A 27,513-nucleotide genomic window follows, 5' to 3' on the forward strand; every position below is an offset into this window, starting at 1 on the left:
CTGGCAAAGCCCTAGCTGCCAAGGTCTGTTCCAGGTTGTGGAGAGCAGAGGGAAGCTTTCCATAACCAGCCTCAAGTGGACAACAGATGGTGATTCCTGGCAGGGCGACTGGACCAGCATAACTTGCAAAATGATTGCAGATTTGTACACAATGTATAACTGTCTTAAAATGCAACAATGCTTTATTTGAAATGACCTTGGGTAGACTTTCATCCGATGGACTTCAGTACTAGAAATAGAACACTTATCTATGTTGTACCACCAAAGCTGTCAGCCATTCCTATGTCATGTATAACACTTTGATGCAAAACAAAGATCCAATTGCTCTGATGTGACAACCCACCCATCCATACAAGGGCAGAGGACAGTGCCTCCGGCATCTTACTATCAGGCTGTGTGGTTTACATTAATCCGCCATATTCTGGCCAGTTTTTGCTATTAACCATACACAGTAGATGCTGGTATTGAAAATGTTCAAATATATTTTATTCAAGGTCTTAGATGTAAGCCCAGAGATATGAAGTTTGCTCCATCACATTGAAACCCATGTCTAGACAGAACATCAATGATGTGTGTTACTTCAAAGCTTCTTTTAAATTGATTCCTGAAATTAATATAAGGAAACACACAGTAAATAACTGCCATTCAAAGTCTCTACTTGTATAGATTGTGTGCAGTTTATGTCTCTCTATCTGTACAATTAATCCTGAGTTCAAAGGGAATAAAGTAGATTAAGAAACTTGAGAATGCCAAAGAATATTTTGCACTCCTGCCAGCTATTTATTCCTCTTTTTTAATCACATTCTCGCATATAGAAATTATGGTGTCAATATCTGTCAAATGCCTTCTCCGATAGAATGAAATGTTACTTGGAAAAAAAAAAATTAATGCAGCAATTACATAATTTCATATCTTGCACTGTATGTAGCTCAGAGTACAGTCTCTAATATAAAGCAACATATTTGTAAATCATGCTACTGATCCATGGATAGATCAACATAAAAGTAAACCGTGGCATTTGGAAGTCAGGCATTAGTGGTAAAGGGTAAAATATGTGATATTCATTATGATGTCCGCACATAGATTTATTTATTTACTTACTGCCGAATAAAAGCAATGTTTAGTAGACTGTCACTCCAAATAGGAGTAGGAGAACCAACATTAATATAGCTATTGAGCAATTCAAGAACATAAAAAGATATGCAAGTCGGATAAAGATGAAGCAACGGAGAGAACATTTTAAACATGTCCTATTTAATAGAGCATGACCTATTTAAAAAAAGAAACATGTAATTGACTGTAAAAATATGACAATTGAAGGAATTTATTTTGGGCACTCACCTATTTGTTCATTCCCAATTATGCGCTGTGCTTCTGGAATTGGATTGGTCTTTGCATCACGTGCAAGATAACTGCAGCTGCCATCTAAGCACTACACACAAGAAATAGAAATTCATGGAAACAACAATAAGAATATTTGCTACTTTGATTCTTTTAATCAAATTCACATGAAAAAGTAAAGTATTATCTTTTCAACAAATATTTCAATAATCACTCTTGATCATGTAGTTTTATGATGTACTAGAACAAGTGGGACCCGTTCCCTCAATGCGCGGTTGCAGATGGGGAGGGGGCGGCCTGTGGCAAACCAACCGGCCAACCAACCGGCCAACCAACCAACCGGCCAACCATCCAACCGGCCGACCGACCGACCGACCGACCGACCGACCAACCAACCAACCAACCAACCAACCAACCAACTTCCCCACCCTATTCACTCACACATAGCCCCCAACTCATAGGTGCGGCTAAAGAGGGACGGGGGTAGAGAGCGAGAGGGACAGAGAGGGGGACACGGAGGCACAGAGAGGAGGAGGGGAATAGGAAGTGGAGAGCAGGCAGCGGGGCAGGCATCAACCAAAGGACTGCGTGTTCAGCGGCTTCAATCCAGAGGGGGGGGGGGGGGGGGGGGGGGGGGGGAGGGGTCGTCACAGGGGAGGGCTTGTTTCCGAACGCAATACTTCATTGCTCCAGGCTCCAGGGACAGAGTAGAGACAGTGAGAAGGGAGCTTGCTGCATTTTGGAGCTGGGGTTTCCGATTTGCGGCGTCTTTTTGAGACGGAGAGGGATGCGGGCGGACATGGACTCGAGGGAGGCTGCGCGGTCATGGACCCGAGGACCCCGCGTGAGGGGGGCGCTCGAGGAGAGAGAGAGGGCTGCGGGCGGACGTGGAGTTGAGGGAGGCCGCGGTCGGGTGGGCTGTCATTGACTCGAGGCCCCCGAGCGCGGGGCTGACAGTCGAGCGGGCAGGGCCAAGGCGGGCGGGGATGTGATAAAATAACTGTGAATTGGGGGGGGGGGGGGGGGGTGACGTCACTAGCAGTGCATGGAAAACAGTGGAAAACAGTGGGAAGCAGACCCATTGTGACATCACCAGCTCGTTTATTTTCAAAGATATTGTGAACATTTTCATAAATAACTCGAGAAATAAAGCATAAATTTGTTCATAAATAAGTGAAATACATTGTTATGTTATATACATTATCTATATTACTAAAAGTCTGATTTTGACCACTTCCTGTACATTGATTTTAGACAAAACGCTGCCACTTACAACTGTGTTTTTTGGCCATCTTACTCAGTCCCCCTCCGCTGTGCATTACAAGAGGATTTTAGAGTTATTTAAAAAATGTTGAGATTCTCTCTCCTGAAGGCCATGCCCCTTCTGGAGGGATTATAAAACCCGGAAGTGTTGAGTGCCTCAGTCAGTCTCTGCAAGATGGGGGAAGAGAGAGGGTCACGTCTCTCAGTCTGAGCTGTGAATAACACTGAACACATGTCTACTAAACTGTGAGTGGTTTTACTGACCTGTCAGTGCCCTTAATGTTGTTTGAAAATAGAGTTTGGAAATGCTAAAGCCGTGTTGCCTTTGGTTTGGAAATGCTATGGCTGTGTTGCCTTTGGTTTGGAAATGCTAAAGCTGTGTTACCTAATTAGAGTTGCCTTGCCTAATTAAAGTTGCCTTGCCTTCTATATAATTAAAAGTCTAATCTTGACCACTTCCTGTTTGCGCTTTATATTGATTTTAGGAAAAACGCTACCACGTATGGCTGTGATTTTTGGCCATCTTACTCAGTCCTCCTCCGCTCATCAGGTGCTGAGAATTCTTCCCATCGATGAAAAATAAAAGAGTTATTCGTGTTTAAAAAAATGTTGAGTTCTATCTCCTGTCAATCATGCCATGAAGGCCACGCCCCTTCTGGTGGGAGGGGGAGAGGGACTATAAAACCCAGAAGTGTGGGTCTGGCTCAGACTCTGCAAGATGGAGGAGGGAGAGGTCACAACTCGCTGCCTTTAGTGGCCTTCCACCCTGCTTGAAGTGGTAGGAAACTGCACTTGAATTTGGTTGCACCCTGCTTGAAATGGAATTTCAAGGAATAGCCGTGAGTCAACTGCCGGCCCACCAGCCATGAGTGAGCTGCCAGCACAACAGGCTGGTGACTGAGCCGCCACCCCAAGAATCTATTCGGCCCATGATGTCCATACTATCCCTCTGGAAACCAGTCCCTTCAGCCCACAACACCCATACAAGCAATCCAGAAAGCTGCCGCCCCCACCCCCACTGGCCACCAATATTGGAATTGAATTGGGGGAGAGGTGGAATATCGTGTTGGGGGACCAGCCCTCCCGTGTGATGCTTGGACCCAATGGGTCCCACTTAGTCTATTAAAGTTGCCTGGGGTAAACGGGACATCAAAGGTTGGGAACCCCTGATTTAAAGGATCATTCTCCATAATTTCTCTCGCCTTCAGTGTGATCCCACCACCAGCCACAGATCTCGTCTTTCCCTTTTCATCACTTGGATTTATACCTCCCAAATTCACCCTTCCATCTCCACCTATACCCACTCCCTTTCTCGTGGCATCTTCCCAAGCAAGCCCAGGAGATTCATCGCCTGCTCTTTTGCAACTTCTCTTTCACAAGAACCCAATGCACTACTTCCAGAAAATGCAATTCGCTTGTTTTTCTTCCAATTTAATGTATAGCGTTCAACACTCATAACATGCTGGAAACTGTAGATTTAGTGATGGCTTTGCAGAATATCTTTATTCAATCCACAAAGGTGACCTGAACTTTCAGGTACCTGCCACTTTAATGTGCATCCTCTCTCCCTCCTATATATATGGTCCTGTTCCAACGATGCTTAAAATTATATCAAAGACTAGCATCTTATCTCCTGACTGAGCATGTAATAGCCTTCAGGTTTCAGGACTTTTCAAATAGCCAGCCTTTCCGGTTTGCTTCAGAACTGGCCCTCTGTACTGTTTTTGAGGAACTTTGATGTTTTGTGAAGAGGTGATTAACCCTTCAACAACCACAACCAACCTTATACATCAATGCAGTTTCCTCTTGCTTCTCATTGGCTTCAGTTTCATGCATGCTCCTTGACATGACACTCCATGACACAAAGTAATTTAGCTCTTCTGATCCTTCAATCCAATTAAACCAATTCTCCCGCTGCCTATTTCCTTTTACCTCTGTAATTTACTATTTCTCCCAGATGCCCATCAATTCCCCATGGATTGCTCTGCTTTGATGCCATGGGCAATCATACCTCACTTCTGGAATTTAGTCCTTTTATCCATATTTGGACTAAGGTTGTGATGGGTAGGAAGGAACTGCAGATGCTGATTTAAACCAAAGATAGACACAAAATGCTGGTGTAACTCAGCAGGACAGGCAGCATCTCTGGAGGAAAAGAATAGGTGACGTTTCGGGTCGAGACCTTGTAATGGGCGCTCAAGTACAGTGGTCCTGGTGAAGCCAAACTAAGCACTGGTAAGCATATTATTGATGACAATAAAACTGGCACCCACACCTTGGCTTAATTTTCCAGACGATTGAATGTAGACTGGTCAGTTAGCCATGCTAGATTTGTGAAAAGAGTGTATCTTTTCAATCTTTCACAATATTAGGTAACTATACTGGAGCTATTAGTTCTAGAATACGAATCTTCGGAACTGGAGTGTCAGGTTGAATCGTCTTTGCTGTATCCAGTGCTTGCACTCATTCTTTGATATCATGTGAATAGAACGGAATTAGCAGAAAACTGGCATCAGTGATGCTGGGAATCTCAGCAGGAAGCCTGAAGATGGTTATAAATGCTTCAACTTTTATTAAGATCGATTCAACATGGTTTCACAACAGGGAAATTTGTTTGGGAAAATAAATTGAGCTCTTGTGAGATTTTAACTGGCAGGATGGATAAAGCTGAACTAGTTGATGTGGTTAATTAATTACAACACAGAAAGCTACCACTTGTATCATAAGGTTCATTCGATCACCCTGTAGAACAACCCCATTCCACCTATGGTCTGATAGGGAAAATAAGGGGACCTGATAGAAAACCTTGGGGTCACTGGGAAACCATGGAAACTCCATGCACACAACACATAAGTTCAGGATCAAAACTGTATTCTTGAAGGCAGCAGAACTAATCATGTATCACCATGCTACCCCATGGTGTACTTGGACTTTGTAATATGATAAAGAGATTATGAAACAAATGTAGAGTGCACAGTACTGGGGACAATGTGACTCGCTTAGATAGAGGACAGGTACACAGAAAACAGAGCTTAAGTCTGAAGAAGGGTCTCGACCCGAAACGTCACCCATTCCTTCGCTCCATAGATGCTGCCTCACCCGCTGCATTTCTCCACCATTTTGGTCTACCTTTAAGAATTAATGTGTAACTTTTGGGTTGGGTTGCTGCAGGGTTTCCAGCTGTTATGCATCTGCATACTATGGTAATGGATAAGAGGATAAAATGTAATATACCCAAATCACTATATGCAGCTGACTGGGAGTGTATGAAATGAGAAAAGATATCAAGGAGACAAACAGGCTAAAGGAAAGGTTGAAGATACAGCAGGCCGACTATGAAGTGGAAAATATGAAAATATGAGCTCATCTATTCTGGTAGAAAAATATAGAAGCATACAGTATTTTTTTTCAATGCCACGAGGAATGATGCTGGGGCTAAGGAAGAACTGTGCATTCATGTGCTTGAGTCACTGAATAGCATAAATGTCTATTACTCAATTAAGAAGGAAAGTCCCCAGACCAAAAGAAGCATTTATTTGTGATTGAGTGCAGCGAAGACTTAGCAAAATAATTCCTGGTCCAATGATGTGTGAATGATTTACGGGGGCTGAATCTATACTGTCTGGAGTTTAGAATAATGCAAATTATCTTACTGAAGCAAAATTCTGATGGGGCTTGATAGGGTGGATGCAAGGATGCTCTCGTTTTGCTGGAGTTTCTAAACCCAGAAGTCACATTCTACAAATAGGAGAGGTTCAGGAATTATATGTTCCTTCCTTCCCCACGGCAATGAATCTTTGTAATTCTCTGTCCAAGTTGGATATGGAGCTCAGTCACTGAATATAATCAAGAGGGAGAATGATTAAATGTTTAAGTAATTAAAGGAGATGGCATAAGTACAGAAGATTACACCGAGATAAAAGATCAGCCACTGGATGGTAGAACACGCTGATCCAAATTACCTAGTCTTTCTTCTATTCTCATGCCCTAATTGTTGACCTCAACCATTGTTAAGAATATTGATTGTGTTTGAGCAGCCTCTTTATCTTCTATTAGTGTTTAAGAGATCACCACTAGCCCTAATTAAATGTGGTCAAAATGCAGAGCTTTGGTCCCAGCCATTGCAACATTGCTTAGATCCATTGACACCTCCTCCTACTTACCCTTGGACCATGACCCCACTGACGAGCATCAGGCCACCATATCTTGCACCATCACCGACTTCATCAATTCCCACGCCCTGCCCGACCAAGCTTCCAACCTCATCGTTCCCCAGTCCCGCACGGCCCGTTTTTACCTTCTACCCAAAATCCACAAACCCGGCTCTCCCGGCAGATCCATTGTCTCTGCTTGTTTGTGCCCCACCGAACTCATCTCCACATACCTTGACTCCATACTATCCCCCTTGGTCAAATCCCTTCCCACCTATGTTCTAGACACCTCAGACACTCTCCGCCGCCTCCGCGCATTCCACTCTCTAGGCCCTCACCCCCTCATCTTCACCATGGATGTCCAGTCACTCTACACCTCCATCCCCCACCAGGATGGCCTCAAAGCCCTCCGGTTCTTCCTCGACCAGAGGAGCAACCTATACCCAGCCACTGACACCCTCCTCCACCTGGCGGAGTTGGTCCTCACCGTCAACAACTTTCCGTTTGACTCCTCTCATTTCCTCCAAACACAAGGCGTAGCTATGGGCACACGCATGGGCCCCAGCTACGCCTGCCTCTTTGTCGGGTACGTTGAACAATCCTTGTTCAATACGTACCAGGGCCCCATCCCCGACCTCTACCTCCGTTACATTGACGACTGCTTTGGGGTCACATCCTGCACCCACGCAACCGACTGACTTCATCCACTTCACCACCAACTTCCATCCGGCACTCCAATACACCTGGACCATTTCCGACACTTCCCTACCATTCCTTGACCTCACCATCTCCATCGCAGGGGACAGACTTCTGACCGACATACACTACAAACCAACTGACTCACATGGCTATCTGGACTACACGTCTTCCCACCCTGCCCCCTGTAAAGACTCCATCCTCTACTCCCAATTCCTCCGCCTACGCCGCATCTGCTCCCAGGATGAGACGTTCCACACCAGGGCATCGGAAATGTCCTCGTTCTTCAGGGAACAGGGATTCCCCTCCGCCACCATAGATGAGGCTCGCACCAGGGTCTCATCCATACCCCGCAACACTGCTCTCTCTCCCCATCCCCGCACTCGCAACAAGGGTAGAATCCCCCTGGTCCTCACCTTTCACCCCACCAGCCAGCAAATACAACAAATAATCCTCCGCCATTTCCGCCACCTCCAACGTGACCCCACCACTCGCCACATTTTCCCATCTCCCCCTATGTCTGCCTTCCGCAAAGATCGCTCCCTCCGCAACTCCCTTGTCAATTCTTCCCTTCCCTCCCGTACCACCCCATCCCCGGGCACTTTCCGTTGCAACCGCAAGAAATGCAACACCTGTCCCTTCACCTCCCCCCTCAACTCCATTCAAGGTCCCAAGCAGTCGTTCCAGGTGCGACAAAGGTTCACCTGTATCTCCTCCAACCTCATCTACTGCATCCGCTGCTCTAGATGTCAGCTGATTTACATTGGGGAGACTAAGCGGAGGTTGGGCGATCGTTTCGCCGAACACCTCCGCTCAGTCCGCAATAACCTACCTGAACTCCCGGTGGCTCAGCACTTCAACTCCCCCTCCCATTCCCAATCCGACCTCTCTGTCCTGGGACTCCTCCATTGCCAGAGTGAGCAACACCGGAAATTGGAGGAACAGCACCTCATATTCCGCCTGGGTTGCTTGCGTCCGGATGGCATGAACGTTGAATTCTCCCAGTTTTGCTAGCCCTTGCTGTCTCCTCCCCTTCCTTAACCCTCGAGCTGTCTCCTCCCATCCCCCGCCCTCGGGCTCCTCCTCCTCCCTTTTTCCTTCCTTCTCCCCCCCACCCCCCAATCAGTCTGAAGAAGGGTTTTGGCCCGAAACGTCGCCTATTTCCTTCGCTCCATAGGTGCTGCTGCACCCGCTGAGTTTCTCCAGCATTTTTGTGTACCTTCCATTGATTGTCTGCTACTTTTGTTGTTTAGCATGTTGACAGAGGTACTGCAGATTTGCACTGCCAGCAATAAGTTTTAGGAACTAATGCTGGTTTCCTGACACATGCTTCTTCCCTCATCATTAAAGTGAATTTGGTTCCATGTGCTTGATTGTAATGATGGCATGTGGAATATGGCAAGTCATTAGGATGCATAATGTACCACAGTATAATATTGTGTTTGCTACAGCCAACATCTCCTTACAGATAGTTTTTAAGAAGGAACTGCAGATGCTGGAGAATCGAAGGTACACAAAAAAGCTGGAGAAACTCAGCGGGTGCAGCAGCATCTATGGAGCGAAGGAAATAGGCAACGTTTCGGGCCGAAACCCTTCTTCAGACTGATCGTGGGCGGGGACAAGAAAGGGAAAAGGAGGAGGAGCCCGAAGGCTGGGGGATGGGAGGAGACAGCAGGGGGACTGAGGAAGGGGAGGAGACAGCAAGGACTAACAAAATTGGGAGAATTCGATGTTCATGCCCCCAGGATGCAGACTCCCCAAACGGAATATGAGGTGCTGTTCCTCCAAATTCCGGTGCTGCTCGCTGTGGCCATGGAGGAGACCCAGGACAGAGAGGTCGGAGACGGAGTGGGAGGGGGAGTTGAAGTGCTGAGCCACCAGGAGGTCAGCTTGGTTATTGCGGACCGAGCGGAGGTGTTCGGCGAAACGATCGCCCAACCTCCGCTTGGTCTCACCGATATAGATCTGCTGACATCTAGAGCAGCGGACGCAATAGATGAGGTTGGAAGAGATGCAGGTAAACCTCTGTCGCACCTGGAACGATTGCTTGGGTCCTTGAACGGAGTCGAGGGGGGAGGTAAAGGGACAAGTGTTGCATCTCTTGCGGTTGCAAGGGAAAGTGCCCGGGGAGGGGGTGGTACGAGAGGGAAGGGAAGAATTGACAAGGGAGTTATGGAGGGATATCTCCTTACAGATATCTGGTCTTGTGATGTCAGATCTGATCTGAATCCATTCATTTACCATGATATTGAAGAGGAGACTTCCAGTGGTGGTCACTTTTACCAATACTGTTATGGACAAATGCATCTGCAACAGGCAGAATGGGATCAAGGTAGGCTTATCCCTTGTGTTTATCCACTCATCACCTGCCACACAAATCCAGTCTGACAGCTATCCTGTGTGTCTATCTTAGCTATCCTTCAGGATTAGATCATAGTTGATCAACAGTGATACAACCATGCCATTCTTAGTTACTGGCACTGATAATCCCCACCTGAAGTACTCTCTGCACCCTTGCTACTTTCAGTTCTTCTTCCAAGAGTATAGCATGGCAGAATAATTAATCAACTGGAGAGTTAGTATTGAGCAAATGTCCTTGCCTGTATATGAAGGTATGATTCTGCGATTGTGACTCTTTTCGAATGCTGCCTGACCAGTCTGTGACTCAGCTCTCCCAAATGCCATACCAACTTTCACATCCTCCTGAAAATACTCCGCAAGGTTGACTTGGTTAGGTTCCTAATATGACGCATCAATCATTACTGGTGTGCGTTTTGCAACTTATTGCTTGTACATCTCTGAGAGTTTAATATATTTCACCCTCGGACTCCAAAAGTACACTATTTTCCCCAGACAAATTAAATTAAAATAAAAGAACTGAGTAAATACATTTACTTTAAGGAGATTCACGAATGATGAGTTCCAACCTATAACTCCATGGCAAATTTGTCATCATCATATGTAATCCAGTTTACGTGAAAGAGCTGTGGTGCTATGCAATGCGATTACTATTTAAAAAGCCGAACTGAATACAGAAGGTACTGGAGAAAAGTGGAACATCAAGTGACATAAACAGAAAGTGCACAAAACACCCAGCATCTGTGGAGAAACAACATAATTAATGTTTCATACTAATGGCCTTTTAATATCAACTGACATGTCCCTTTTCTGTCAAAATATTAATATCTTACCTTTGTCAGATTTAAATACACTTTCTCTGAACCAAATGTTCTTCCTTCTACTTGCTCTTGGGAATGCTCCGTATTCTTAGAATGTTCTGACACCTCTTTCCCTGAATGGTTCTGGCACACTTCCATTTTCTCACTTTGTTCTGACAGATCTTTAACAACGTCATTATTCCCTTGGTCCTCGCCTACAGATCCATCCATTTCCTGTTTCTCCATCTTATATTCAGACTTCAAGCCCAGGATCTGTTTGTAAATTTCTTTCTGCATTTCAATTTCTTGTTCCTTTTTAGCAATATCAGCCTCCACCTCCACTGCCTATGGAAAAAAGTGTGTACTAAATAAACTTCTTAAGTCAACTAATTATCCATTTACTTTCTTGACTACTTTTATATTGTAACTACATAACAAAATAAACGTTGAAATCAATTTCTACGTATAAATCATTATCATCGTCTCATTATGGCTGCTTAAAAATTTAATCTGAACATTTAGATTGATTTATATGTGAAATATTTGTTCCACGTAAATGGCAGGCAGAATAGTGATAAGTAATGAGCACTTTCCCAGTTCCAATCATCTCGTGTCAGAACAATGAACTTTTTCAGATAAAGAATAACCGCAAGGCACCCACTTCTCCAATCAGTTCTCCACTAGATCACTATAGCATTCCCACAGAACATTCATATGTTCTGAGCCGTATCAATTTACTGTTGAATTGTGTGTAGCTTTGCATTATGGATCATATCCATAAGGAATTGTGTCAAATCTGCCTGAATTAATTGTAACCAGCAGCCTGTCTCGAAGTTTATTTCAAGAGATGAGATATGCCGCAAGAAAAAAAAGATATTCATACACCATTTAAAATTACAGGTCAAAAAATGCTTTTTTGTTTTAACTACTATATTAGTGGACAACTCACTCAGTTCTCCCAGAGCTCTGGCAACAATGCAAATCTGAACTTTGAAATACTTATAAGTCTTGGAAACAGATTTCAATTGCATCAATTTGTCACAGGGAATATAGTTTGGAATGTACGACTGAGTAGGATTTTATAATTAAGGTGTAACATGCTCAAAGAACAAGATGCATCTAGCGAGATATATTAGTTGGCCTGTGTTTTTTTTGTTCGGCAACAAAGGGAGATAAATGAAAACTATAAACGTTTCTGCCTTGAGATTCAATTTTGTATATGGCTAATCTTTATTAAATCTTCATAGCAAATATTCCAAGGCTAATCTATTAATAATTGCATACAAATCTTTCAGAGCAACCTTTTTGAAAATGGTTTCACTAAGTAGATTCACATCCCTTAAATGGATGCAAGTTTCTACAATATATTTTGCCAGACCATGAACATATTTTAAAAAAAGTTATGCTAACTGTTAACATCATGGTTGTGTTATCCAAGGACAAAAATATTCAGAACCATTTTGATCTGTGCCCTTTATGTATCCACAGTACAATTTCATAAAACATTCACTTTTACGATGCATTGATGGCGCACTCTCTGTAAGAATATATAATTATGAAAATATTGAAAACAATCTTAAATTATTTAATACTTTTTCATTTCACCAAATAACCTAATTGTGGAAAGTCAGCTTTTAGAAAACATAGCAAATGGGTGCAGGAAGAGGCCATTCGGCCAGCACCTTGTTGGATCCCATCCAGAAACTTATATAATAAATTGTTTTTTGTGATGTGCCTCTAATATATTCAATTTAAAATGTTTTCTTCAAATTTTGAACTTAGCACTTATTCCACATGCCACAATATATTTGTAGCAAACCAGCACGTTGTCAGATCTTCCACTGTACCTTTCTAACACGTATGAAGGTATTTATGGTGGTATGAGCAATTCCTTCCTGTTGAACACAGGGCTTCAGAGAAGCAAACACTGCTCTGCAGAGTTGAATAATTAAGCCTATGGATCTACTGGGTTGGGATCAGGCCAAGTGTCCAGAGGCTTCTTTTGGCATCTTAATTGTGGACCAAATGGTTTAAAAAACTAATGTACCTTCCAAGCAAAATTCTGTAAATTTATTACATGCGATCTTGCTATACCATATTTCATCATTGACATTCATTTAAAATGGCAACTTATAATTTATTTGTATTTAAAATGGGAGGTTGCATTTGTTCAACAAATCACATTTAATTTTTAATGTTATAGTGAATACATTTCTTCAAGTATGATCCAACTATTTAAATAGGTCCAGTGATCAGTGTGCTGAAATGGTCAAACCAAAGTCAGGTTCTGGCAATAAAGGATCCAAAAAATCCTATTTCTCAACCAACCTAACAGAGGTGACAGACACGATAAATCTGAATATTTATCAGCAGAAAGATATAAAAAGTTACCAAACAGTATAAACCTCAGCGACACAAGAGACTGCAGATACTGGAATCTTGAGTAAAAAAAATAAAGTGCTGAAGGAACTCAGTGCATCAGGCAGCAACTGTGGAAGAAAATGGATGGACAATCTTTTGAGTTGGGACCGATCGTGAAACCTCTTGCTTATTCACATATACTGAAAAAACAGGAAAATCCCCACGGACATCAGGAACATGTTGGATCACCCTGGAGATATATAGATTGATATATTCCAATATTTCCAATCAATGTTCAAAGGAGAATGAAATAGTGCTAAAAGGATTTCCCATACACAATCTCATCAGCAGGCACATATGTGAAACACACTACGCTAGTTTATGACATGGAAGGAATTAATAGACAATTAAATTGCTTGAGTGACTAACCCTTGCAATAATGTCTCTTTTATAAATGAACTTTGTACGGAGCTAAGAGCTTACTCTGTGAAAAACCGTAGAATTTTAACTGAAATATAACCATTAGAATATTTTTTACTGTACATAAGACCACAATTTTTTATTCTTTTCAGTAGCTCCATTTGCTCTGACACTTAACCAGTAACATTGAAAATAACATTTTGTGGCATCACTTATGACGTTTTCCCTAATATTGAACCACAACCATGCTCTAGAAATCTTTATGGAACTAAAATCAATTCCTATTAATCAACAATATTGCTATGAGCATTGCCTGGGCCGCAGTTCTGGTTGGGAAATTTGGTGTTGTAAATCATATTGTTAATGTGGCCTAAGCAGAAAGACAGAGAGGTTCACTACTTTAGAATACGTCAAAGTACTTAACAGTTAAAGAAGCGCTTTTGAAGTGCAGTTACTGTTGTAATGCAAGAAACACAGCGGGCAATTTTATGCAAAATTCTATAAACAATATGAAAATGACTGGATGTTGAAATGATGTTGCTTGATAAATACATTTGAGCATGAACTCTCCAATTTCTTTGTAAAAATATTGATGTTCGATGTGCACATGTTGGGCTGAAGATCGGTTTCTGTGCCACATGACTTTCCAACCCATTGTACCATTTCAGTGTCCACTTATTTTGTTCATACCTTTACAGTATCCAGGTATTTCAGGTTAAATTTTAAAAATAATTTGACAATATTTGAACAATCTTGGAGGGAGATTTTGAAAGATGTCACAAAATAATCTATAGTGAAGAATACAAGTCTAGCATTCTCCATCAGTGTTTTTGATCCACACAAATCTCTATCTGTATTTCATCTATATTTATCAGCCTAATCTTCAATTCCTGTAAATTGTTGCTGAGTCTCCCCTTACATGCATCCATACTATTCAATTTCAAATTCCCTCATGGATTTCTCAGTGACCATAATATATTAATGTACTCTAGTTATGGTCTTGCCTACAAGTGGTTCCCTGCATCCATCGTAAATAACTCAAAAAGATCGCTGAATAAAACCCTCATGCTTCCTGTCTCACAAGAGGTCAATGTTGTTCATCCTATTTTATGAACTCCCTCTCATTTCTTGTCATATCTTTGTAAAACTTACCTAAACACTCTTCACTGCCTCCACATATTTCTTAAAATATGATAAGCAGAACTAGTCAATACAGTTTCAGCATAACTTCTCTATTCTTGAATTATATCCCTCTAGAAATAAACATTTGTGGTTGGATTACTTATTGTTTGGCGTTGCTAATCTACACCATAACCTTTAGTGCTGGGCATAATGATATTCTGAGATCCCTTTGTTTCTTTATTCCATCTAAACTCCCACATGATCAGTGGGTTTGCTCTATTTACCAAAATGTACCATCTCACATCTGCAAGTTTATTGAAGTCCAAGAATTTTGTGTAGAACTTCTCTGTACCAAATATTCCCATCCGCCCCAAAATTTAGTTTCACCAATAAAATAAGACACGATAGTTATTTCCAGTAGATATCATTAGTGAAAATTGTGAACAGTAGTGACCCCAACTGGATCCTAGTGGAACATCATTAGCCCAGAAGGACAGAGTGCTGGTTGGAGCAACTCAGCACGTCAGGCAACATCTCTGTAGAACATCGATATGAGATGTCTTGACCTGAAAAGTCACCTGTTCATGTTCTTCAGTGATGCTGCCTGATTGGCTCAGTTACTCCAGCACTTTGTGTCCTTTTAGGTATTAACCAGCATTCGCAGTTCTTTGTTTCTATCATTAGCCCAGAGGCCAGCTAGCAACCGATTCTATAACTTGTCTCCACTCATTCTCCTCAGATATTTTTTAATAGTCTGTTATAAGAAAATTTATCATTTAACATTTTAAAATCTGGAAAAATTATTATATCAACTTAATTGCCATTATTTACTTTCTCTGACACTTCCTTAAAGTTCCCCAGCACTGGCATTTTACAAAAGTTGGTTCATTCAAAAGATGTCACAACTTGGAACACTGCAGCACTCCTTCAGTTCCAGATTGAGTGCCAACATAACTTATGTAGTCAAGTTTTTAGAGGGAGTCCTAAACCAGCATCCTTCTAACTTGGAAGTAACTGTGCTACTTCGAGGTGAACCATGACCATACAAATGATTGGACGTCTTTCTAACTTGAAAGTAAAAGAGATTAACTGTTGTTCTAAAGAAGGAACTGCAGACGCTGGAAAATCGAACGTACACAAAAATGCTGGAGAAACTCAGCGGGTGCAGCAGCATCTATGGAGCGAAGGAGATAGGCAACGTTTCGGGCCAAAACCGTTCTTCAGACTCGACCCGAAACGTTGCCTATCTCCTTCGCTCCATAGATGCTGCTGCACCCGCTGAGTTTCTCCAGCATTTTTGTGTACCTAACTGTTGTTCTAGCAAGTCAAACCTCAGGGTACAAATTGCGCAATGCTATTCCTAAAATTCAACGTGGGGATAGGAGATGGCAGAGGAAATAGAACGTCTGTAATCAAGTAAAGAGTTTAGTTATCAACTATCATATCACAACAAATTAGATAACAATTATACTTATTTTAGCCTCTATATTTTATTACAATATTAAATTAATTAACGGCTTCAGATAAACCTACAGGATATGGATATAGTGAATGAGTATATTCACCATTTAAATAAAATGCCAAAGACAAATTAAAATGTTTACAATTACTAAGTATTTCCTTCCTTTGCTTTATTTGGATTTCTTCCATTGGGATGTTACATCAACATAATGAAACATATTTGTGGGAAAATAATGGACTACCTTTATGGAGCCGTTAAATTTTATATCAGTTATTTATGTACTCAGTTATTTTCTTAAAATTAATTAACTTAATTTAAAATATTATCCGAGAATATGGGGAAGAAAGTTCAGACCAGTTCAATATTGCCTTGATTCATTGCAAATTATATGAAACTGGTTTGAAAGTTGGAGACTTTAAAAAAATAATTCAATGTAATGAATTATTTAATACATTATAACTGATTAAAGTGTAAGAAATAAAATTAACTACCATATATGACGTTATCAAGCACATAAATATTACATATCAAATGAAAACGACATACCTGGGGAACTTTGCTGGAAGTTTTTCTTTTGGATATTGTGTTCATTGGGATGAGTGACACAGAAGCTGAATAATGAACCATTTACCAAATGTTTGGTACACAGTGCAAACATCAATACCTTTACCCCGTCATAAGGTGGGCCAACAGCAGAATTTAGCTTCCTTGAAGTTTCTCCCAATTTTGAACAACATTTGGGAAATGTGCTTTGCTGAAGATTGTGATGCAACAACAAACCCTCCAACAGTGTTAATAATGTTAAATGCAATCTAACAACGGTACTACAACACTGAAGTTTAGGTTGAACTTGAGAGGGCACAGCCTAATCTAACAACATTCCAGACTACACAACTCATTTATTATGTAAATTCGAATTTCAGCTGTCTAAAGGTCTGCTGGGCAACCTAACTAATAGTTTATTATTTAACCTTGTAATTGTTCCTCTTGTATCAAGCTAAGAAGAGAAATCTGAAACTTTATAAAATAGAGTTGCATCTCATTTTTACTCTCATGATAGATGATACTTACCCAGAAATAAGGCCCCCATTAAGCAAGTGTATTTTTCGAGTCTTTACGTGGCTCGTCCATGGAGTAATTCCCACCAGTAGCAAAAACCACAGGACCAAGGATTGGGCCCGCAGTCTGGGCAGGCTTGATCTTATAGCTGACTCGATCGTGATGAGTCAGTATGAATAGGACAATTTGGAAATTTATCGCTCACCAAGCTGTCCCAGAGGTAACTCAACAAATAAAATTTGCGACAAATATTCACGAGATTCATTTAAAAGATTCAGCAATGCACAAAGGCAATGCCCCAATTTCTATATTGATATAGATATTAACATAACCTCATTTGCTATAGATGTTTTCTAAAGCCATCAAACCTTTTAGTTTGTCTATATAATTTTATTCAGCACATATATTGTTCTCAGAACAAAAACTGTACATTAGAAACAAGGCTGTACAATACAATTAATTCCCATTAATACAGATGAAGACAGTACAATTTCATCGATCTTTATAGAGTGCTGTACATTTCACATCATCAGGTCCTACTGGAGATAGTCACTTCTTCATTTTCATATCTGCTTCAATCGCACAGCGACGTCCTCTTGTACCACCATCCTGATGGAAGAAACAATTACTCTTTTTCACTGCCTATTGGGGAGTCATTAAATATTTACAGGTATGCGGGGGTTTCTTTGTTATATTTCAGAATATCTCAGTTTATGAGGGAGACTGCACATGCGCTAGAAGGAAAAAAAGGTGAAAAGCACAAACAAATTGACAAATAGCTTGCATTGTATTCTTTTGCAATCCTTTCCATTAAGAAAATGAAAAAGACTTGATTTATAAATTAAACCAAAAAATATTAACAGGGATAAAACTCCATCCATAATAATGGCTTCAGAGAACATTATACATATAAATTAATAGAAGACAGGGAAACCTGATTATTAACAACTTCCAAGGCAAAATTAAATAAGTGTTTGAAAATTTGATACTACATAAAACATGAACCTTAACATATAAAATATTCCTGCAATTTCTTAAGCCTAGCAACTTCTTCATTTGTAGAAGAAAATTTCAAACAGTGCGTTCCACTCACCTGGCAGCAGCAATTAACTGCTTTGCTGAGATCGTTAACAGTACTTTGTCATCAGATGACCTCACAGCACTTGCTGTTGCTGGCTGAAATACATGGGGAAACTCGTAACGTCAACACCGGACAGCTTTTAAAAATGAGTTTCAGTTAAATTGAAATAAAATATTTTTTAAACTAATGATTGATTTAAACAGAAGCTTCTGTGTGTTAAGTTAACATGCAGTCGCTGAAATAAAAGTAAATTCAGAACACACAAAGCTCCCAGATTTCCATGTATTTCAGCCAGTGTAGCGACATCATCATCATCATCTGATAACAAAAAGTTACTAACGATCTCTACAAAGTAGTTAATTGCTGCAATCAGGTAAGGAAAACACTCCCTTTGAATACTCTGTGCAGACAAAATGATAAAACTGAATTAGTGCTGGGAACAAAATGCTGGAGGAATGTCTGTTCATTTAAATATGCTGGGTTGGAATTTTAATAAGGAAAAATTAATCTTTTACATTTAAAAATTTAGAAAGTGGGAAGTGTGTAATGCATGAATCAGCAATTATCATAATTTGAATGATTAATTTTGCAACCCATTCCATTAAAGCTTTCACACTATAATTAAAGATTCTTGTGTATATCTGCAAAGCTAAGTTGGATGTATAGTATTGAAATACAAATAGATAACTATGGCGAATGACGGGAAAATTTTAGGAATACAATGCTGTTATAACTAGTTGACCATATTTACGAATATAAGAATGCAGGACATGGTGATTCGTACTTAAATTTTAAGATAGCTGTATGTGCCTAACAAAGCAATAAAACTACTATATTTAATGATATTTGCAATTTATATGTTATTAGAAAAGCATTTGCTGAATGCTGAGTCAGTCACCTCTATAAAATCAGAGGTCTTCATTTAGCCCACACAGCCAAAATAATTTAAAGATATTACTGGGAAAAATGTCAGCTCTTCAAAAGTGTTACAATACCATTTAAATGCTACTTCCAAAAATTATTCCCAACATATTAAGCAATTCTTAAACATTCACGGTGGTTCAATTCACAAGTTTTAAAATTAACTTCATGTGCAGTATGACAATATTTAACTCACAGTACATGGCCACACAATACATTTAATTCAAATCCTTGTTTCCTAAAAAGAGGCACATTGATGCAATATGTATTCATTTCAATTAGTCTTGTCTCCTAACACTCTGAATACAAGTAGCTGCTCCATTAAAAGTGATCAACACAATCTACTCTGTACAGAATGAACTCCAAATGAAAACAAAATGCTTTCTGGAATCTTCTCAAAGTCTGTTATTAATATAGGAGATTAGCATCAATAGCCTGTCGTGACGAGTAGGGGGGGGGGGGCGCTGGGAGAGCAAGGAGGAACCCGGGGGGCGGAGAGCAAGGAGGAACCCGGGGGGGGGGGGGGGGGGGGGGGGGGGAGCCACTGAGAAAAAAAAGAGGGACCATTAGAGACTAAATGGAATACTTTGTAAGTTTATAGCCCAAATTGAGTCCACATGAATTTTCATGAGCCTGTCGTCAAACTACCATGATATGGAAATTAATACAAGCTTTGGAATAACATTTCATGATTTCACTTTCTATAATTTTAGTTTTGAATCCTGTGAACAAATTAGGTTAAATGGCAGATTTCAGTTCATTATGTTTTATTTCTGTTCAATAGTAAACATATATTTTTCAAAATTGTAAACTGGAAAGTGACATATTGTAGGGAATTAGAGTTGGGTGTAGTACAACGGCAGTTGTCACTGTACTTCTCCAAAATTTTATTTGTTTGGAAATGTATAACCAAGTTGTTTTTCACTTGCTTAAAATAATGAGCTAAAGTGATGCATTCAAAAACTACTCACAATCAGAAGTACTAATGTATCTATGGAATCACTTATTTAAAGTTTATTCTAAAGCAATTAATTAATTACATCCTATATAAATGCAATTCAAAATTAGATCTATGCCTATACCTATAACCAAATGTTAAAGACCTGCAGGAAAAGTGACACAGTCAGTTATCACTACCATTATTTTGCTGGTTCACACTTCAACAAAAAATCGAACTGGCTCTTAAACTAATGGCAATGTGCAGGATGAAGTAGAATCAACTGCTATTATCAGATAGACCAACAGAAATATTCATCTCTGAATTTCGTTGCCTATTCCTTCTCCGAATGATCGTTGCCTATTTCCTTCGCTCCATAGATGCTGCCTCACCTGCTGAGTTTCTCTAGCATTTGTCTACCTTCGATTTTTCCAGCATCTGCAGTTCTTTTTTAAACATCTCTGAATTTTTGTGATTTCTAGTGACGCACCAATGTCCCTTGTTCATATGTTCTGTTGACTCTCTTACTTAATCAAAATCCTTTTTCATGAACTCATCCGCTGACTAATGCACTTAAATAGCCGACTACACCAGTGAACACTCTGAAAGTAGCATTTTTTAATGAAGAAATGAAAAGGAACATTAACTATAGTAAAGAAACAGGATCTGTTCAACAAATTACAGCATTGTGGAGAAAAAAACCCATTGGTGACATGGCTTCCACCTATGGAAATTCTGTGTAAGATGGATCATTTTGAATCTATACTGTGTTCAAAAGGCAGCTTTCCAAAATATTTTTTTAAATGTTGTACTAGTCACCAGAACATGATACAAAAGGAAAGGTGCTGTAGTGATATCCCATCTAGAAACCTCCATAAATATTTAATTGGAAGCACCATAGAAAGCTAGGCTTTTCCATAAGACTGCAGGATGTGGTATAAAACCGACTGAATTAACAATAAATGTTATTGCGTGCTGTCAGTTCACTCAAGTGGAAACTGGGACTCGCTGAAAGGCTGTTCAGAGTTAACTGAACAGCATTCCACAACTATGAAACATCACCTACCTGTCCTGATGTAGAGCCCTATCACAGTGAAGGCAGGCTGCATGCGGCTGCTCCTAATCGCTGGATCACGAGTAGTTAGATCAAGTGCAACTCTAGCCACTAAATGTGCAATTTTTTCTAAACTTTTCTTTACTAGATCTAGAAGCTTTCTTCGATTAGCTTGCATCTCTTTGGCTTCTTGAAAATCTTGGCAGAGAGGATTATGAATATCTAGTCCCCAACTTTCTTATAGTTAAAAAAACATGTTGTATTGGCTGAAGTTTCTCTTTATGCTGTTTGTTTCCATATTGAAATTGAAAAGTCTTCCTCCAATCATCACCTAACTGACCATCAGCTCTGCCACAAGCAACTATGAAATGGCACTAACTTCACAGCGGTCAAAAAGCAGTTGGAGTTGCTGATCAATATGGTATTTACGGAAGGATGAAATATCAGATATTATTGAACCTAATGAAATAAATTGGGACAATCTCATGAAAACAAACTTGCACAAATAAACAGTCAAACATATGCCAGTTATGAAATACAGCTTGATTGATCAAAATAATTTGGCTTAATACACAGGGCAAAGCATTCACTCATATTCCGACACCTCCTAAAACTGAGTTATCTGTACACTGCATTGAATACTTACAAAGAGAGAGAGAAGAAAGGCAGGAGAGCCCATTGGGACACTGTCCTGTTAAAGGCCAAACAAGAAAAAAAAACACCAAATCAGATTCAACACGAGTAAACATGAAAGCAAACCAGCTACACTCTCTCCCAAGCTCTCAATCTGCTTTTCTATTTGGCGCAATTTTAATATGGTCGGTAATCCATCTATTTGAATGGTTTATTTCTGGGTTACAGCACGATTTAGAAAATTGAGGGCCATTACTGTAAAAGATGCATGTCAATAAATGGTGGCAAGTGAAAGTTAAGCTGCTAATTTATGCATGACAATTAGTTTATTAGTTGTTAATATTACAACAATATTTTTTTATCTATGATTATACTTCTGGCTAGGATTCCATAATTTTTCTGTTGGCATGATTGGCTTAGAACTATGGTATGCAGAAACTAAGGAAGTGAAACATATCCTTAATTACAATTCAAGATTTTTAATGCAATTCCTGTGATACTTTCACATTGCTTTCAATTATATTATGCTTCAACTACCATGAATATGGAATTGTATAATATTTGATTGGAACATTATGCTGCACATTATTAAATAACATTTTTATTTTTTATTATTTTACGTCACATTGAATGTTATTAACAGGAGATGTAATACGAGGCAATAATAGGGGACAGTACTGATCTCAATCCCAGTGAGTGTCATCTCACTGCTTAATAAAAAACAATGGGGTACTGCAAGTGACGCCAGATAGATTTAGTCATTAGAAGATTGCTGATAATTACTGAACTGTCACCAAACACACTCCTGTAATACTTTTCTTTATTATAATCCCCAAAAATACCCCATCGATTGGCCTACAAAGAAGTAACAAGGACCATTTAATATTTTTGGGACTTCCAATGTCTGGAACGTGCCCTTAAATAACAATATTCAGCTGATGACAACAGTGCAAATTTATTCCTAAAGTAGAAAGTTGGCACGGTAAACCACATCTTTAGGGTAAAATAAATATACGCTGAGATAGAAAAAAATGAGCGCAAAAATAGGGAGAAAATAGGAGGGAAAGTGACTAGAGGCGAAGCAAAAATAAAATTATTTTAAATATTTAATTTAGTTTCACCTTGCTATGTGTGTAAAGTTGTTCTTAATGCCCAAGGACTTTAGATGGTAATATTAGTTGTAACTCATGAGATGGGAGACAGAAATCTCTCATGAAGTGTTGCCAAATTATGGGTTAAAATACAAACCTCCACTGAGTAAATGGAATTACAAGTTATACCTGCTTTATTTACCCACTGTCCACGCAACAGCTTGGCACATTGTCCATTTAATAAAGAATTATTTCATTTATTCATGTGTGATCTCAGAGCTCCTCAGCTATTATTCAACAGCAGTGAAAATTACACTTTGACAAAGTGCCATATCCAAGATTCCTTTGATTTAATATTTCTACTATTCCTCTAAGTGAGTGTTTTGTGAACTACACAGGAAAGCAGCATATGAGAACAAGTAAACTCACAATATTAGGGTACACATTTCACTGGGAACGCTAGATGCAAATTAGTATTGTGTTAACTGTAAAGTATTTCACTGAAGCACTAAATTACACGTGATTTATCTTTCCATCCAACATATATGAAGGAAGGAATATAGCCAAAATTCCACCCCAAACCACTGTTTACCCTTACAATATACAATTGACAATGATGTCCAGGGATCTCCAATTCAAGTCAAATCTGAATAATTAATTCATTGCAAAGTTTTTTTTTAAAATAATAGTGCAGATTTTGTGGTTCAACACAAATGGCAGTGATGGTTCAGGCTCTCCACAAATACTTCTGACTGACCTTCTCTGCAGCATCCTGCTTTCTTGTCGATTCACGCCCCCGTAGACTCTTAGCACTGATTCCAGACTCTGAGGTTTGCATTATCAATTGAGTGGCTAAGAATTGCTGGAACAAAAATATCAAAGGAAGGTGAAGCTGGACAAAGTTAAAGAAGACCAATATTACCACTCATTTATTAAGTTTATATTGTATTTCTATTATCATTTTCGACCATTTTTCCAAATTGTGGGAGATTAAGGGAACTTTCATAGGGATAATGAAAGGGATCTTAGAGTGACTTCTGACACATTAAATTCACTGTACTAGAGTAAAACAACAAATGGAACACTGATTTGTGTACCCAAGTATTGTCCAACAGAAATTACTGACCAGGCATTGACGTGGTTGCAATACTGATTTCATGATCTGCATTAACTTTCAGAGAAAATATCAAAACTTACACTAACAATTCAGGAAAAAAGTACTTAAGACATGCTTATTTACTTAACAAAGGAACCATTCAGTAACCAGGGAAGTAAAACATTCAAGTTGATTTTACGTTACACTAATATGATCAATAAACAAACAAAAATATTTTTTTAAAAACCTAGGCATATATTGATCTAATTACAATCATATTGGTATATCTTATGGGCCTGTCCCACTTAGGTGATTTTTCAGGTGACTACCGGTGACTGTCAAGTTGCCGGCAGTCACCTGAAATACCGGCAACTGGATCGGCGACTGCCAGAATGGAACACACACACACACACAAACACTTTGCTTCCTTCACCAGCCCGTTATGTACGCAGGGGACAGAGTAAAGCGGGGGGAGCACTGTCTGAGTGAAATTCACATGGTGCAAAGCCAATGTGATACAGACACAGACCGCGATGAACAGGAAGGTTGGCGCTGTTATTAAGAAGCTAAAAAGCACAGTGTACTGTAAGTCCTTTAAAAGAGGGGGGGGGGGGGGAGAAGGGGGAGAAGGAGTAGAGACAACTTTTAAGAAGCCAGAGATACACGGCTGTGAGGCTCGGCAGACATTAACATTACTGGTCGGTTATCCTTGGTTCTGAAAACTACTGCTCACGTTTTTTTTCACAATGAGCCAATGAAATTCACTGGTCAGCACCAGCTACGACCTATGAGAACCAAAAAGAACCTTCAACCTCCTGGCAACCCACTAGGACCACCTGGCGACCCACCTACGCACGCGAATTCTCGCTACTCTCCATGGCAGCTTCATTCTAGTCATCGCTAATTTTTCAACACTTTGAAAAATTTGCGGTGATCATAATGAGGCCGCGACTAGTTCCCAGAATGCGGGAACTCCTCAGTACAATGAAGGCAACTCCCCGGCAACCACCCGCGAACATGTGGCAACTGCACAGTCTCCTGCAGTCGCCTAAAATGTTGCCTAAGTGGGACAGGCCCATTACTTTTTTTTGCTTACAAATCATAAAGGACATTATTCTCAACTTCTCCTTTGTGGCTATTGTGCTGGCCAAACCTGGTATAGCCACGTCACAAGGCTACAAAAGTCGTGTAAGGTCTACTGCTGAGATCACAATACCACGGCATTTTAAGTTTTCAAGCACGTCAACATCTTAAATCTTGTGAGAGTATCTGCCTCATCATTCCTCAAGCTCTTTTTTATTCACCTCAAGGTGTTTTTTACCCTTTCAAATACCTTGTAAATTTCTTGTTCCTTATTGTACCCTAGCACCTCAGGTTATAGACACTGCCACAAAGGGAGACAGTTTCTTGTTTTTCACATCTTCTATGCACCCCCAAAATATTTTATACCTTAATCAAGTTTCCCCTCAGTCTTCTCTACCCTAAAGAAAATAATCCCAACCTATTCACCCTCTCCTCAGAGCTCCATCACAGTCAACAATGCAGTGAATCTCCTTTACACTCTTTCCAGTACAATCATATATTTCCTGTACTGCGTACAATATTCTAGCTGAGGCCCAATTAGCATTTTATATTGCTTAGGTTAGTTTAGTTTAGATTTAGCGTGGAAACAGGACCTTTGGCCTACCGAGTCCATGCCGACCAGTGATCCCTCATACACTATCTCCATCCTACACATAAGGACAATTTACAGAAGCCAATTAACCTATAAACCTGTACGTCATTGAGACCTGGGTGGAAACCGGAGCACCCAGAGAAAACCCACACAGTCACATGGAGAACGTACAGACTCCATACAGACAGCACGCGTAGTCAGGATCCAACCCGGGTCTCCAGCGCTCCACCACTCTACTACCGCGCCACAGTGCTGCAAGGTTGTACCACAACCTCCCTGTTTTTATATTATGTACAAACTAATGGGAAGTATTCCAAACCAGCTTATCTTCTTGCACTGCTGACTTCAGAGATCCTTGGACATGCACACCAATGTCCTTCTCTTCCTCACTAATGGTACTAACATTCATTTCATAAATGCTTGCTTTATTAGTCCTTCCAAAATACCCAATTTCACATTCTCTGCCCATCTACCCAACTCATTGTTCTGTAGCTGGTCAACCCTCCTGACTATTGACAACACCACCTATTTTGTGCAGCTAAGATTATACCTCCTCTGTTCACATCCATTTCGTAATCTAGATAACAAACTACAAGAGTTCCACCTTAAAAAGTATGGTTTAGGAGTTACGACCAAGGTTACAAAGTATGACATTATTTATAATCTTACATCTACTGCAGCAAAAGCATTTGATTTTAGACAAAGATTGGTCCAGACTAACTTTCATAATTTGATTATTTACATTTATATGAAATATTAAAAGTTGAGAGAGTTCTACCTGAATTTGTTCCAAGACATCTCGTTGCATTTCTAATGCCATGTGATACACATCATGATCAGAGCTATTATACATCACTGCATTTTGGAACATCAGCATTATGTCCCGCTGAAACTCTGCTGTTGTGCGAATTAAACCAGTCTCTATATTTTTCTTTATTGTAGACAAATCCATTGGTCTAAAAAAAATGGAAACAGTAGTCAGCACAAATAATTTCTTAGAACCACTTAGCCAAGTAATGATTTCCTGAAATATAGCATTTAATGAGCTTTCTGGCTGCTTAGCATGGAAATCACTTTCTGTGGCTCCAACAGACATTCAAATAAAGCTGTATCTTAATATTACATGTTTTGGGATTATGAATAGACTATATTCAGCTCATTCTGATGCACCAATGTCAATGGTAAAGTCAATCTCTTCATCTACTGAAATCCCACCTTGGTTTTCTCTTTACAGTTTATGGTCACACTGATTCAAAGCTAAAATGGAAACTCAGGAATATTTTAAAATCTCGTGAACATTGACCTTTTATATATCTTCACTTCCTGGACAGATAACCACTGCAATGAATGTCTTGGCAACACATATACACGTTGAAAAGTACTTATTTATAAATATTTGAGAAGCTCTGGCAATGAAAATGACAGCTGGCTGAAATCTATCATCTCTCACGACAGTCTCATTCTTAAAATATTCTTGTGCATAAATGCGTCTTAAGACAACATCATGTTAATTCAGTGCACAATATTTTTGTTACTGACATCAGTTAACATAAGGTTAAAATGCATACCCACTTATTTACCCACTCAATTATTTTATTAATTTATCTCTAAGTTTAAGAAAAGGGAAGTAAATGCTTGCTTGGGGTTTTAGGTTTATTATTGCCATGCGTACCGAGGTACAGTGAAAAGCATTGTTTTGCATGCTATCCAAGCAGATTAGGTATGCCATACACAATACAATCAAACCAAACTCAAGCACAATAAGTAGAGCAAAGGGGAAAATTCAGAGTGCAGAGCATAGTTCTCAGCATTGTAACGCATCAATTCCATAGAAAAAGTCCAATGTCCACAATAGGATATAGGAGAATCAGACTTTGCTTTGAATTCCAATGCAGCTATAATGGTTTTAGGAGACACATGAAGCATTATTGAATTGATGTAATGAAAATCTTTCCATTGAATTATCAGAGTTTATAAATGCAAATTGGATTA

The 27,513-nt window shown here is 39.8% G+C and overlaps 2 protein-coding genes across 5 annotated transcripts in view; both read right to left on the reverse strand.

Annotated features, from left to right (window-relative positions):
- LOC129707058 (small ubiquitin-related modifier 3-like) overlaps positions 1 to 27,513 on the reverse strand; it is a 261,239-nt gene that overhangs the window by 219,349 nt on the left and 14,377 nt on the right. The window lies entirely within an intron of this gene.
- The window catches only part of LOC129707052 (bromodomain-containing protein 8-like), a 57,365-nt gene continuing 47,254 nt past the window's right edge, over positions 17,403 to 27,513 (reverse strand). For 3 of the 4 annotated variants that reach the window (XM_055651808.1, XM_055651805.1, XM_055651807.1), the window contains 5 exons: positions 26,300 to 26,477; positions 23,508 to 23,612; positions 21,673 to 21,717; positions 18,127 to 18,209; positions 17,403 to 17,642 (listed from right to left, as the gene is read on the reverse strand). In XM_055651808.1, coding sequence (XP_055507783.1) covers positions 17,597 to 17,642; positions 18,127 to 18,209; positions 21,673 to 21,717; positions 23,508 to 23,612; positions 26,300 to 26,477 — 457 coding nt within the window. In that variant the 3' untranslated portion in view covers positions 17,403 to 17,596. The remainder of the gene's footprint in view (positions 17,643 to 18,126; positions 18,210 to 21,672; positions 21,718 to 23,507; positions 23,613 to 26,299; positions 26,478 to 27,513) is intronic. The other variant, XM_055651806.1, reaches the window with a different exon arrangement.

Source organism: Leucoraja erinacea, chromosome 20 (genome assembly GCF_028641065.1).
Source record: "Leucoraja erinacea ecotype New England chromosome 20, Leri_hhj_1, whole genome shotgun sequence".
In the NCBI taxonomy this organism is placed as follows: domain Eukaryota; kingdom Metazoa; phylum Chordata; class Chondrichthyes; order Rajiformes; family Rajidae; genus Leucoraja; species Leucoraja erinaceus.